Raw genomic sequence first — 12,760 nt, forward strand, 5'->3', positions numbered from 1 at the left:
CCTCTCTGATCCTGGTAACCCCAATTCTTTGTATAAATTTGCCTATTCTATGTGCCTTATGTAAGTGAAATTATACAATATTTTCTTTTGTGTCTGGCTTATGCCCCTTGGAATAATGATTTCAAGGTTCATCCATGTTGTTAACATGTGTCAGAATTTCATTCCTCTTTAAGGCAGAATACTGTTCCATTATATGTACATCTTTTCATCTACTGACGTACATTTGGGTTACGTCTTTTGGATGTTGAGAATAGTGCTGCTATGACCATGCTGTAGAAGTATCTGCTTGAGACACTGCTTTAAATACTTTGGGCTATACATTTGGAAATGTACTACTTGTGTAAAATCTAATGAAAAAGAGAAAAGATGTTTACACTTAAATACAATTTCTCTACTGAAATGGTCCTATAAGGCCAAATGGACTGAACAACTACCCTAACTACAAGAGGTCTTCAAAAGTTCATGGTAAGTATGTACTATGAAAAAACTATGCATGAATTTCAAAATTTTCTTGCTCTTCTTCTTCTTCTTCTTCTTCTTCTTCTTCTTCTTCTTCTTCTTCTCTCTCTCTCTCTCTCTCTCTCTCTCTCTCTCTTAGAGAGCTGGAAAGACAGAGGGAGAAAGCTCCCATCTCCTGGTTCACTCCCCAAGTACCCAGAACAGCTGGATCTAGGATAGGCCAAATCTGTAAGCCGAGAACTCAATTCAGGACTCCCATGGGAGTGAAAGGAACCCAATTATTTGCTTCCCAGAGTCTGCATTAAAAGGAAGTTTGAGTCAGGAGCCACAGCCAGGAATTAAACCCAGGCACTCCCAATGTGGGATGTGAGCTTTTTACGTAGTGTCTTAATTGCTAGGCTCATCACAACCCCTAAATTTATCTTTTGATTCCATTCTTCACAAACTTATTTAAATGATCACATATTCTAAAATATACCTGCGGTTCTAATGCCCCAAGGTATTAGGGAATTCCATTTTGATAAGAGCTGGCTATTTTTTAAAGTTCAAGACTGAGAGCTTGTGGCTGCTGCTGTGGCATAGCAGGTAAAGCCACTGCCTGCAGTGCCGGCATCCCATGTGGGTGCCAGTTCGAGTCCCAATTGCTCCATTTCTGATCCAGCTCCCTGCTAATCTGCCTAATTCACAGCAGAGGATGGCCCAAGTGCTTGGGCCCCTGAACCCACGTGGGAGAACCGGAAGAAACTCCTGGCTCCTGGCTTCGGCCTGGCTCAGCATCAGTCATTGCGGTCATCTGGGGAGCGAACCTGCGGATGGAAGACCTCTCTCTGTCTCTAACTCTCTGTTACTCTGCTTTTCAAATAAAATAAATAAATCTGTAAAAAAAAAAGGGGGGAAAAAGGCTGAGAACTTATATTAAAGAAGTAAAATGCCTTCAATATCACCAATAAAATGTTGAGAGATTCCTTTTCATTGTTCCAATGTTTTCCCTTTGATTGATTAGAGTGCCCTCATGTGTCAGCCTTTTTAAACTCTGGATATTTTGAAAAAGATTTAATGTTATAATCATAGAATTTTTGAAAAAAATTTAACATAACCTGCATGCCAGGTCCCATCCTAAGCAAAATTAAAACAAACAAATAAAAACCAGTGATCTAAATCTAAAAAAAGGGTCTGGTGCTCCACTTCCAATCCAGCTCACTGCTAATGGCCTGGGAAATCAGTGGATGATATAGAACTGCTTGAGCCCCTGCTCCCAAATGGGAGACCCAGAAAAACTCCTAGCTCCTGGATTTGGCCTGGCCCAGTTTTGGCCACTGCAGTCATTTGGGAAATGAACCAGCGGATGGAAGGCCTCTCACTCTGCTTTTCCCTCTAATTCTGCCTCTCAAATAAATAAGTAAATCTTAATTACAAAACAAAACAAAACAAAAAACCATTTGAAAGGGAGGGAGAGAGGGAGAGAAAGAGGTCTTCCATCTGCTGGTTCAGTCCCCAAATACCTGCAACTGTCAGCAGTGGGCCAGGCCAAGGCCAGGAACCCAGAACTTCATCTGGGTCCCTGAGGTGGGTGGTAGGAACACAATTACTAGACCACCATCTGCTACTCCCTAAGATGCATTAGCAGGAAACTAGATTGGAAATGGAGAAGCCAGGACTTGAATTGGCATTCCAATAGGGGATGCCGGCATGCCACGTGGCAGATTAACCTGTTGGGTCACAAGGCCCACTCCTATAGCTACACTTTTAAAGAATGAACAATCATACCCTGCCTAGTAAGAGTACATTACTGATACCTTACAGGCTCTGAATACCCTTCATAACTTGCATTACTCAAGTTATCCCACAGAGATAACACTTCCCCAAATCCATAATTGATCATCCCCAGGCTCCTCTTTATGACTTCACCATTTGTGTTTATTCCCAAAACAGTATCTTTTAGGGAAGCGGTTCTTATTTTTGACTCTTGCATAAATTGAACCCTATTATATTCTTCTGTGACTTATTCTATATTTTTAAAAACTGTATTGATTCACTTTCAAGTCTTTATGATATTCCAATTTATGAATATACTCTTTGATAGTTACAAGTTATAAGGATATCATCTTGTGCTCCTATGCAAGTTTTCTGAGGTATGCATGAGGATTAGAACAGGAGCCTTAAGGTGTTCACATATCTTTCTAAAATAACACCACTTAATTTTCCAAAGTAGATGAGGATAGTCTATAAAAATTCCCTTCTCCCATATCCTTGCAGCATTTACTTGATTGTCAGACTTTTACATTTTGGTCTATCTAGTAAAAGTGTTCAATGTTCTTTATATTTGTGATTTTAATTTGTATTTCTATGATTATTTATGAGATTGGCCATTTTTCCAAATATTTACATTCAAATTTATGCTTTATCTTTTAAACGCCTGCCCATGCCATTTGTCCACTTTTCTATTATTGGTACAGATGAGTGCAAAAAGCATAAATATACTCCTTAAAGACTAATTTTAATCCAAACAACTATATATATATATATATATATAACCACTACCTAAGTTAAAAACATTTTGCCAACAGTATAGAAGCCCCTCCTTTATCACAATCCTGTTATTTCTTGAAAAGTAATCACTACTTTGACTTCTATAATTACCTTGATAGTTTTAACACCTGGGAATCATGAACAACATATTTTAGTTGTGTCTGCTTTTGTATGTTATAAAAATGGGTTTACACACAGCATACATTCTTTTGTCATTGGCATCTTATATTCGCCATTAAGTTTCTGAGATCCATGTTTTATGCAGCTGTAGCTTGTAATTTTTGTTGCTTTATAGTATTTGTTTTCTAGCAGGGTTTTTTTTTTGTGGTCTAGTAGTTTTGTTGCTATACAGTATACTACTATTCATTGAACTATTTTGCTGTTAGTCAACACGGGCTCATCTCAGTTTTTTGTTCTTATAATACTGCTAAGAACATTCTTGTAATGTTTCTGGATACACTTGGGCAATATTTTCTCCAGGGTTTATACTCCACAGAATGGGACTGTTAGATGTATACATATCTTCAGTTGTACTAAATAATTCTAATTGTTTCTTGGCCTTTTGGCTAAGATCAACTATATTAATAATTCATTTTCCAAAATGGGTGTAACAATTTATACTCTTATCGGTGGTATGTAAGAATTCCATTAGTCTACCCATGATTGCTATTGTCAGTTTCTAATTCATTTGGTTTTAATGCATTTCCCCATTTAATGTCTGATCACCTTATACAGTCATTGGCCATTTGGACTTCCTTTCTAAAAACATTTTATCTTACCCATTTTTCAATTGTATTGTTTTCCTCCTTAGTTCTTACATACTCTGGATACAAGATTCTTTTAAAAAAGATTTACCTATTTATTTGAAAATCAGAATTAGAGGGCTAGAAACAGATCTTCCATCCACTGGCTCACTCCCCAGATGGCCCCAGTGGCAAGGGCCGGGCTGAAACCCAGAAGCCAGGAGCTTCATCCTGATCTCCCACGTAGGTGGCAGGGGCTCAGACACTGGGGTTATCTTGCACGGCTTTTCCAGGCCATTAGCAGGGAGCTGAGTGGAAAGTGGAGCAGCTGGGATACCACGGCTGCCCAACGTGAAGCCGGCGACACAGGCAGCAGCCTTATTTTACTCCACAATCCTGGCCCTGGATACAAGATTTTGTCAATATATGCATCACGTTATCTTCTGTTCTGTGGCTTCTATTTTTCTCTTTATGATGTATTTTGAAGATCATGTTTTTTTTTTTTTTTTTTCAGATTTAATCTAGTTAGATGTCATTTTTCTGGCTGGTGTTTTTGAAGCACATATTCCTATCTACAGGCCATTAAAGTTGTTAATGTTGCCTTTCGCATGTAAGTCTCTGGTCCGCCTCAAGTGTGTGTGCCGTGTACTGCGTGAAAAGAATCCAATTCGTTTCCTCTCATTATGCGATGTCTTATCATCTGCCGAAAAGGCTTCGTTTCTGCGCTTTTCATTTTACCTCAGAGGTCCGTATGTGCCAGGCCGTTATTCTTGTGATTTTGCTAATAAAGAACGGGCTGCCATGTTCCTCAGCGTTTTGGGTTCGCTCAGGTTTTCATTATTTTATGTGAAGACGCCACTTCAAGCTTAATTCGCCAGTCAACGTTTATTGGCATAAATACGTCACCACCTAACGGCCCGGGAACCGACAACCAGCACTTCCGGCCAAGGCTCCACCCCGCGGCCGCCCGCGCCCGCCTTTTCGCGGAGGCCGTATTCCCCAGGCGCCGTGCCGCGAAGGGCGCCTGCGCCGGGAGACGCCCCGCCCCGCCCCCCGGCTCTTTATAAAGCCTCGAGCCTCTCCTCGCGAGAGACTCCGTGCTCATGCTCGCTGCAGGGGTCGGAGGTCAGGGCGAGCGTCTCGCGGGCCGTAGGAGGAAGATGGCGGTGGAATCGCGCGTTACCCAGGAGGAAATTAAAAAGGAGCCGGAGAAGCCAATTGACCGCGAGAAGGTGAGGGCCGTGGCGCTGTGGGGTCCGGGAAGACGTGGAGGTGCGCAGGGTAGGGCAGAAAGGCGCGGCGTGTGTGTGGGGGGGGAAGAAGACCGTGTGTTTGCTCCCGGCGCGCCTGGGAGGCCGCGACGCTTCGGGATGGAAGAAAGCCCGGGCCGCCGTGCTTAATTTCTGCCTCTTCCCTGCCCTCGCCTCGCCTTCCCCTAGACATGCCCGCTGCTGCTGCGGGTCTTCACCACCAATAACGGCCGCCACCACCGAATGGATGAGTTCTCCCGCGGAAACGTACCGTCCAGCGAGCTGCAGATCTACACTTGGTGAGCGCGGCGGGGGCGGGCCGGGGCCCCTGGCGGAGACCTGCGACGCCCGCTCATTAATTGCCTTAGCTAGAGTTAATCTTTGATTCCAGATTTTCTCTTCCACTTTGGGCCTTTGGGTGCAGCTCTGAGAAAGTTAAAAGGATTTTTACTGTTAGAGGAAAGGGGATTTGTTCATTTTTTTAATGCTTTTAGAATTATCGCCGAAACTTTTGGGTTAAGAATTGATAGACTCAAGGTTGCTATCCTTTTATTGCTGCCTGATAGGAAAATGATAGGAGTATGTACATAATTAAAATTCCATAGCCAGACTTAAGGGACTCAAAATTGTATAAATGGTACTAGGATAGCCACCCGGATTCCCACTCTGTGGGCTAGCTTTCAGGAAAGAAAGGCCGGAACTCTAGAGCATGGACTTCAGCTAATGGTGTTATCCAGAGCCAAATTCTTCAGGGAAGCCTTTGGTCTGCTCTTAAAGCCTTTGGGCTGATGGGAACCAGCCCACTTAGAGTGTATGGGACGGTCCTCCTAATTTAAAGTCAACTGGTTATAGGCTGATCACATGGATAAAATATCTCACAGCAATGCCTGCCTTATTCTTGGTTGGATAACAGGGGACTGTAGGTTTGTCAAGTTAACATGTAAAACTGTGCCTCACCCAGCAAAGACTTCAGCCCCAGAGGAGGGCATACAACAGTCAGAAAGCAATACCGGCTACTCCAGTTAGTGGTCTGGGAGGACAGTCTTTAGAAGGTACTAAGCTTTATGAACCAAATTCGCCAGGTTCATTATAGCATGATGAGAACATGGAATGAATTACTAGAAAGTAAAAAAGTGTCCTTTTTGGTATATGTAGGGTCTTCAAAAAGTTTGTGGAAAACCAATACTTTTTTTTTTTTTTTTTAATTCATTTGAGAGTCAGAAAGAGTTCCCAGCTACTGTGTCATTTCTCAGATGCCTGCAGTGGCTGGAGGTTAAGCCAAGGCTGAAGCTGGGAACTGTAAACTCAAACAAGTAGTTGGCAGGGACCCAACTACTTGAACCATCCCCACAGCCTCCCAGGGTCTACATTAGCAGGAAGCTCGAGTCAGGATGTGGACATGGTTATTGAACTTGGTTGGCACTCTGTACAGGATGCAGATATCTTAACCACTAGGCCAAATGCCTGCCCTCCCCCCTCAAAAAAAAAAAAAAAAAAAAAAACCATACTTGTAATTCCATTTTCCATGAACTTTCTAAAATATATTTGTATATTATAAATGTATATTGTCATAAATATTCACTGTATTAGAATGATCTATAGAAAATGTCAGTTTTTTTTTAAGTTGTCTCCAAGACAGATAAAGAATTCTGACCTCAGAGTTTATGCTAGTGTTGGTGTTCAATGGGGACAGTTAAAATAACCAAGCTAATTGTTGGAGAATAGAATGTGAACTCTGACAGGATAAAAAGCTGTAGACTTACATAACAATGTGAGTCCTTATCCAAAGGCTTATAATTTTTTCAGTTTGAGTTTTTTGTTTTTTGGTTTTTTTTTAGTTAAAGTAAAATTAATTTTTTAAAGATGTATTTATTTGAAAGGCAGAGCTGCAGAGGGAGAGAGATCTTCCATCCACTAGTTCACTCCCCAAACTGCTGCAATGGCTGGAGCTGGACTGATTCAGAATTAGGAGCTTCTGGGTCTCCTATGCGGGTGCAGGGGCCCAAGGACTTGAGCCTACTACTTTCCCAGGCCATAGCAGAGAGCTGGATTGGAAGTGGAGCAGCTGGGTGTTGAACTGGCCCATATGGGATGCCGGCACTGCAGGTGGTGGCTTTACCTGCTATGCCACAGTGCCGGCCCCAGTAAAATTAATTTTTATTAAAAATATGTTTTCTTGTGGTAGGATTTAAATTTTGTGTCATAGTCTTCACATGTACAATATGCTTGATATATTGGGGAAATTTTAGCTTTACTACTTTTTGTATAGGCACAGAAGATGCCTACAGGGGCCAGTGTTACAGCATAGCAGGTTAAGCCTCCAGCTGTCACCTCAGCATCCCTTATGGCGATGCCAGTTCAAGTCCTGGCTGCTGGCCCCACTTTGATCCAGCTTGCTGGTAATGGAGGTTGAGGGTGAGGCTGTGGAAGATGGCCTAAGTGCATAGGACTCTGCCACCCACGTGGGAGACCCAGATGGAGTTTCTGGCTCCTGCCTTCCGCCTGGCCCAGCCTGACGGGCACAACCATTTGGGGAGGATCTGTGTCTCTTATGTCTCTGTTCCTTTCACTCCTCCTTTCAAATAAGTAAAGTAAATTCTTTCTTGTTTTTTTTTTTTTAAGCCCATAGTGATGTTAATGTCACTATTTCTCTCTCTTTTTTTTTTTTTTTGACAAGCAGAGTAGACAGTGAGAGAGAGAGACAGAAAGGTCTTCCTTTTGCCATTGGTTCACCCTCCATTGGCCACCGCGGCCAGCGCGCTGCGGCCGGCGCACCACGCTGATCCGAAGGCAGGAACCAGGTGCTTCTCCTGGTCTCCCATGGGGTGCAGGGCCCAAGCACTTGGGCCATCCTCCACTGCACTCCCGGGCCATAGCAGAGAACTGGCCTGGGAAAGGGGCAACCGGGACAGAATCCGGTGCCCCGACCAGGACTAGAACCCGGTGTGCCGGCGCTGCAAGGTGGAGGATTAGCCTAGTGAGCCGCGGCGCCAGCATGTCACTATTTCTGATTGGTGAAAATTGGGATAACTTACTATGTTCTTATGTATGGCTTTTCCTCCTTGGTGAAATTTGGGATGTAGTTTACTATATTCTTATGTATTGCTTTTCCTCCTCCTCCCTCTTTCAGTAATAAGCATTTATCAAGTTGGGCCTCATGCATGGCTTGCACAGAAGGGCTTTGGATCTGGAACATTCCTTGAAGAGACCTCAGTCTGTCTTTGAGTTGTGTGAGTGTGTGTGAGAGACAGAGAAACATGCATGTTCCAGGATCTGACTCCAGAGCCTGCACTTTTTAAAAAATATTTATTTTATTTATTTGAAAGGCAGAGGGAGAGAGATCTTCTGTCTGCTGGATGGCTGCAGCAGTGGGTGGCTGGGCCAGGCCAAAGCCAGGAGCCTGGAACTCAGTCCATGTCTCCCACGTGGGTGGCAAAGGCCCAAGTACTTGGACCATCTTCCGTTGCTTCTGCAGGCACATTAGCAGAAAGCTGGATCAGATGTGGAGCAGCCGGACTCAAACCTGTGTGCGTACAGGATGCCAGCATCTCAGGCAGTGGCTTAACCCACTGCGCATAATGGCAGCCCGAATGTTTGAAAATTATTTTAGCCCTGTTGTGAGCTTGATGTATACTACTGTGTTTTGCTTACATGTGTGTGTGTGTATCCAGCTGGGAGTGAACAGAAGTCCTTTGCCTGTAGCATAATGGGCGCATGTAGACCATTACCTTGTGTTGTGTTGGCTGCAGGGCAAGACCTAATCGTGGGAAACTCTTACTGTTGAAGGTGTTCTTACCATCTCTCCCCTGTGTGAGCAAAATGTTGTTTGAGCCAGTGCCAGTGTAAGTTGTGTCTGTCTTGGTGAAACACCTGAAAATCATGCAGAGACTTGACATCCTGGGACTGCTGCTCCTTGTGCAGACCTTGGCAGTGCTGTCTGCAGTACGAACTCCTGGGAGTTAGTACAAAGTGATCTTGCTTTGCATATCAGTTTTATATAGAAATAGAACTAAAACACTGAGACAGAGATGGGTTAAAGTAGAGAGTTAAAATTAATGAGAGGTTGAAATAAAACAGTGATGTGAGAGTGCAAGAAAAAATTAGGTTTCATGTGTATCTAGGAGTGGGAATATTGGGACTTTGTTAACAGGGTGGAGATAAGAAATGAATAATGCTTGGAGTGATGATCTGGGCAACAGAGTGGGTGTTGGTTTTTTCATAGAAATATGAGAGGAGGGGCATGTTTTGGGGGAAAGATTTTGAGGTCCATTAGGGAACTATTAAAGACTGGGGGGCCCAGCACTGTGGCATAGCAGGTAAAGCCGCTTCCTGCAGTGCTGGCATCCCTTATAGGTGCTGGTTTGAGTCCCGGCTGCTCCACTTCTGATCCAGCTCTCTGCTATGGCCTGGAAAAGCAGTGGAAGATGGCCCAAGTCCTTGGGCCCCTGCACCCACGTGGGAGACCCAGAAGAAGCTCCTGGCTCCTGGCTTCGGGTTGACTGTTATGGCCAATTGAGAAGTGAACCAGCAGATGGAAGACCTCTCTCTCTCTGCCTATCCACCTCTCTCTGTGTAACTATGACTTTCAAATAAATAAATAAATCTTTTTAAAAAGAGAGAGAAAAGAATGGGCAGCAGTAGAAAACAGAAGATGGTGTGGTCATATTGTGTTAACAGAATGCGGTTTAGTTTTCAGAAGTGCCTAGTATCCTTGTGCTGGTTTATAGACTCAACAGACAATGCTTTTTTTTTTTTTTTTTTTTTGACAGGCAGAGTGGACAGTGAGAGAGAGAGACAGAGAGAAAGGTCTTCCTTTTTGCCGTTGGTTCACCCTCCAATGGCTGCCGTGACTGGCGCGCTGCAGCCAGCGCACCACGCTGATCCGATGGCAGGAGCCAGGTGCTTCTCCTGGTCTCTCATGCGGGTGCAGGGCCCAAGCACTTGGGCCATCCTCCACTGCACTCCCGGGCCACAGCAGAGAGCTGGCCTGGAAGAGGGGCAACCGGAACAGAATCCGGAGCCCCGACCGGGACTAGAACCCAGTGTGCCGGCGCCGCAAGGCGGAGGATTAGCCTAGTGAGCCGCGGCACCGGCCAGACAATGCTTTTTCAAGTTCCAAACAATCTGATTTTTCTAGTTATGGAAGAAAAAAATATACTAGGTGGTTACTGTATCTCAAATTCTTGTATTTTAGAGTTTTATAGGTGGTAACTCAAAGGACTATATGGGATTCTTATTTCAAAAAATATTTTCAAGGGACAATCTGTGTTGTGAAAGAAGCTTGTGTTTAATCTTGAGAAAACTTTGTCTCGTTGGCTCCAGGATTCCATCTGTTTTAAACTGTTAAGATCGCATCTAAGAAAGAAAAACAGTAACCGTACTTAACACTTTGATTCTAAGATGCATTCCAGTTTTAGAGATGATAAAATATGGAAGAGTACATGTCTTAGCAATGATGCAGTGTGGGCATTTGGTGCAGTGGTTAAGATGCTGCTTGGGATGTCGACATCCCATACTGGAGTTCTGGATTGGGTCCAGGTGCTGATGCTGCTTTGAATTTTTTCTCTTAAGAGTTTATTTGAAAGGCGGAGTTAGAGGGAAAGATCTTCTGTCTACAGGTTTACTCCCTTAATGGCCATAACACCTGGGCTGGGCCAAGCCAAAGCCAGGCGTCTGGAACTCCATCCTGGTCTCCATGGGTGGCAGGGGTCCAAGCACTTGGGCCATCTTAAACTGCCCTTTTCCATGCACGTTAACAGTGAGCTAGATTGGAAGTGGAATAAGTAGGACTTGAATCAGTGCTTATATGGGATGCTGGCATTGCAGGTGGAGGCTTAACTCACTGCACCACAATTGCCCCTCACCCCCGGCTCTGCTTCTGATTTCAGCTTTCAGCTAATAGGCACCCTGAGAGGCAGCAATGATGACTCAAATGTGTGGGTCCTTGTACCCACAGGGAAACCCAGATTGAGTTTTCAGCTCATGACTTTGGTTGTGGGTTGGGAGAGTAAACCAGTGATTGGAAGATACCTCCCCACTTCTACCTTCCAAATAAAATTTTAATTAAAAAAAGATTGACATACAATTAAGTTCTTGTATTAAAAGACCCTGGGAGTTCCTAAGTCACGACTGTGACACGTGAAATTAACTCATTGTTATGTTATTGCTGATTAATAAAATGTAAATGTCTTTTTTTTTTTTTTTCCCTAAAAAAATTTAGGATGGATGCAACCCTGAAAGAATTGACCAGTTTAGTTAAAGAAGTCTATCCAGAAGCTAGAAAGAAGGGCACACATTTCAATTTTGCAATTGTTTTTACGGATATTAAAAGACCTGGTTATCGGTAGGTAACTTCTCATTTTTCATCACTATAATTTTTGTTTTTGGTGTGTTTTAACTGATAGAAATAACCTCTTTAATAAATCTCTTTGGGGGAATATGAATTTATATTAATATCTGGCTTATCTTAATATATCTTGGGTTTAACTATTTAAGATGATGGGGCAAAGCCAGTACCATATTCACTTTGTACTATATAGTTATTTTCACTGATTTGTGGCCCATTAACAGTTGGTTTCCTTTCCTACAGAGTTAAGGAGATTGGCAGCACCATGTCTGGCAGAAAGGGGACTGATGATTCCATGACCCTGCAGTCACAGAAGTTCCAAATAGGAGATTATTTGGACATAGCGATCACCCCTCCGAATCGGGCACCACCCACTTCAGGGCGCATGAGACCATATTAAATTCTATTTACTATTTCTTGACTTTATTTTTCAGTTGGTTATGTAAAATAAACTTACTCTTTTTCCTCTCCAGATTATTGCCATTAAGCCTTTAAATTCTAAACAAATTGTAATGCATCTATTTAGGAGATTTGGATGTGCTATGGTATGAATATGAATAGTCCATATGTTTCAAGCCCTTCTGTAAAATACAAAGAAAAGTGCTCTTAGCATTCTGTGTAAAACTGTATTGTTAAATACATGTGTGCAATCCGCTTGAGTGTGAAAGTTAATGGGGGCAAGGGAACAGGGCTTAATGTCATTTTGTAGACTTACACTGAGTAGTGGAGGGTGGGGTGTGTCTTAAGTCTCAAAGGGGTGGAACAAGAAAGCCATGGCGTTGTAGAAATCGGGCCAAACTTTGTGGTAATAGACCCTTGTTTGCAGTTAGAAAAAGGATGTGTATGGATGAGGCATTTTGAAATTGTATGAGCTGAGGCAAGTTAAGGAAAACTGCCTGTGCTGGAAGAGATTGGCCTTCCCTGATCAGGGTGCAGTGACATAAAAGGTTGTATAAAAGAGGTGCCACAAAGAGGGCTTTCTGTTTTAAAAATGGGGGGGGGGGGTTGGTGGGAGGGCTGGTTTTGAAGGCAATGAACCAGTTAGAACTTAGGATAAGGGTGGAGAGGTTTACCTTGAAGATCTGAAAATGGAGAGAATGAAAGGCATTGTAAAACCAACAGAGAATTGGCAAGGATGAGGATGGAGGAGATCCTCCTGTTGTGTGCGTCTGATTGGAGAAGCAGTATAGCATACATAGTGCTTAAGACCAATGATGCAAAACTTTGAAATTTGGATTGAACCAGTAGCTCCACATCAAGTTGGTTTTTTTTGTTGTTGATTGTGAAAATTAAATATTAAGGACTTAGTACCAGACAGATGTCAAAAAAAAAAAACACACACACTAGTTAATTTAGCCATAAACAGTTTAGTCAAAACTGATCTCTGTCTTCTTCCATGGTTCTCATTTTGAAGTTTATAGACCACATGACAC

The 12,760-nt window shown here is 43.0% G+C and overlaps 1 protein-coding gene across 1 annotated transcript; it reads left to right on the top strand.

Moving 5' to 3' along the window:
- Nucleotides 1-4,817: 4,817 nt before the first annotated feature.
- On the top strand, nt 4,818-11,982 carry SAP18 (Sin3A associated protein 18). The gene is made up of 4 exons (XM_062194546.1): nt 4,818-4,963; nt 5,171-5,280; nt 11,202-11,324; nt 11,571-11,982. Exons 1-4 carry the CDS (start codon nt 4,835-4,837, stop codon nt 11,725-11,727), a joined length of 519 nt encoding a protein of 172 aa, XP_062050530.1. The 5' UTR covers nt 4,818-4,834; the 3' UTR covers nt 11,728-11,982.
- The last annotated feature ends 778 nt before the right edge of the window (nt 11,983-12,760 follow it).

The sequence above is a fragment of the Lepus europaeus genome, chromosome 6, assembly GCF_033115175.1.
Source record: "Lepus europaeus isolate LE1 chromosome 6, mLepTim1.pri, whole genome shotgun sequence".
Classification (NCBI taxonomy): Eukaryota; Metazoa; Chordata; class Mammalia; order Lagomorpha; family Leporidae; genus Lepus; species Lepus europaeus.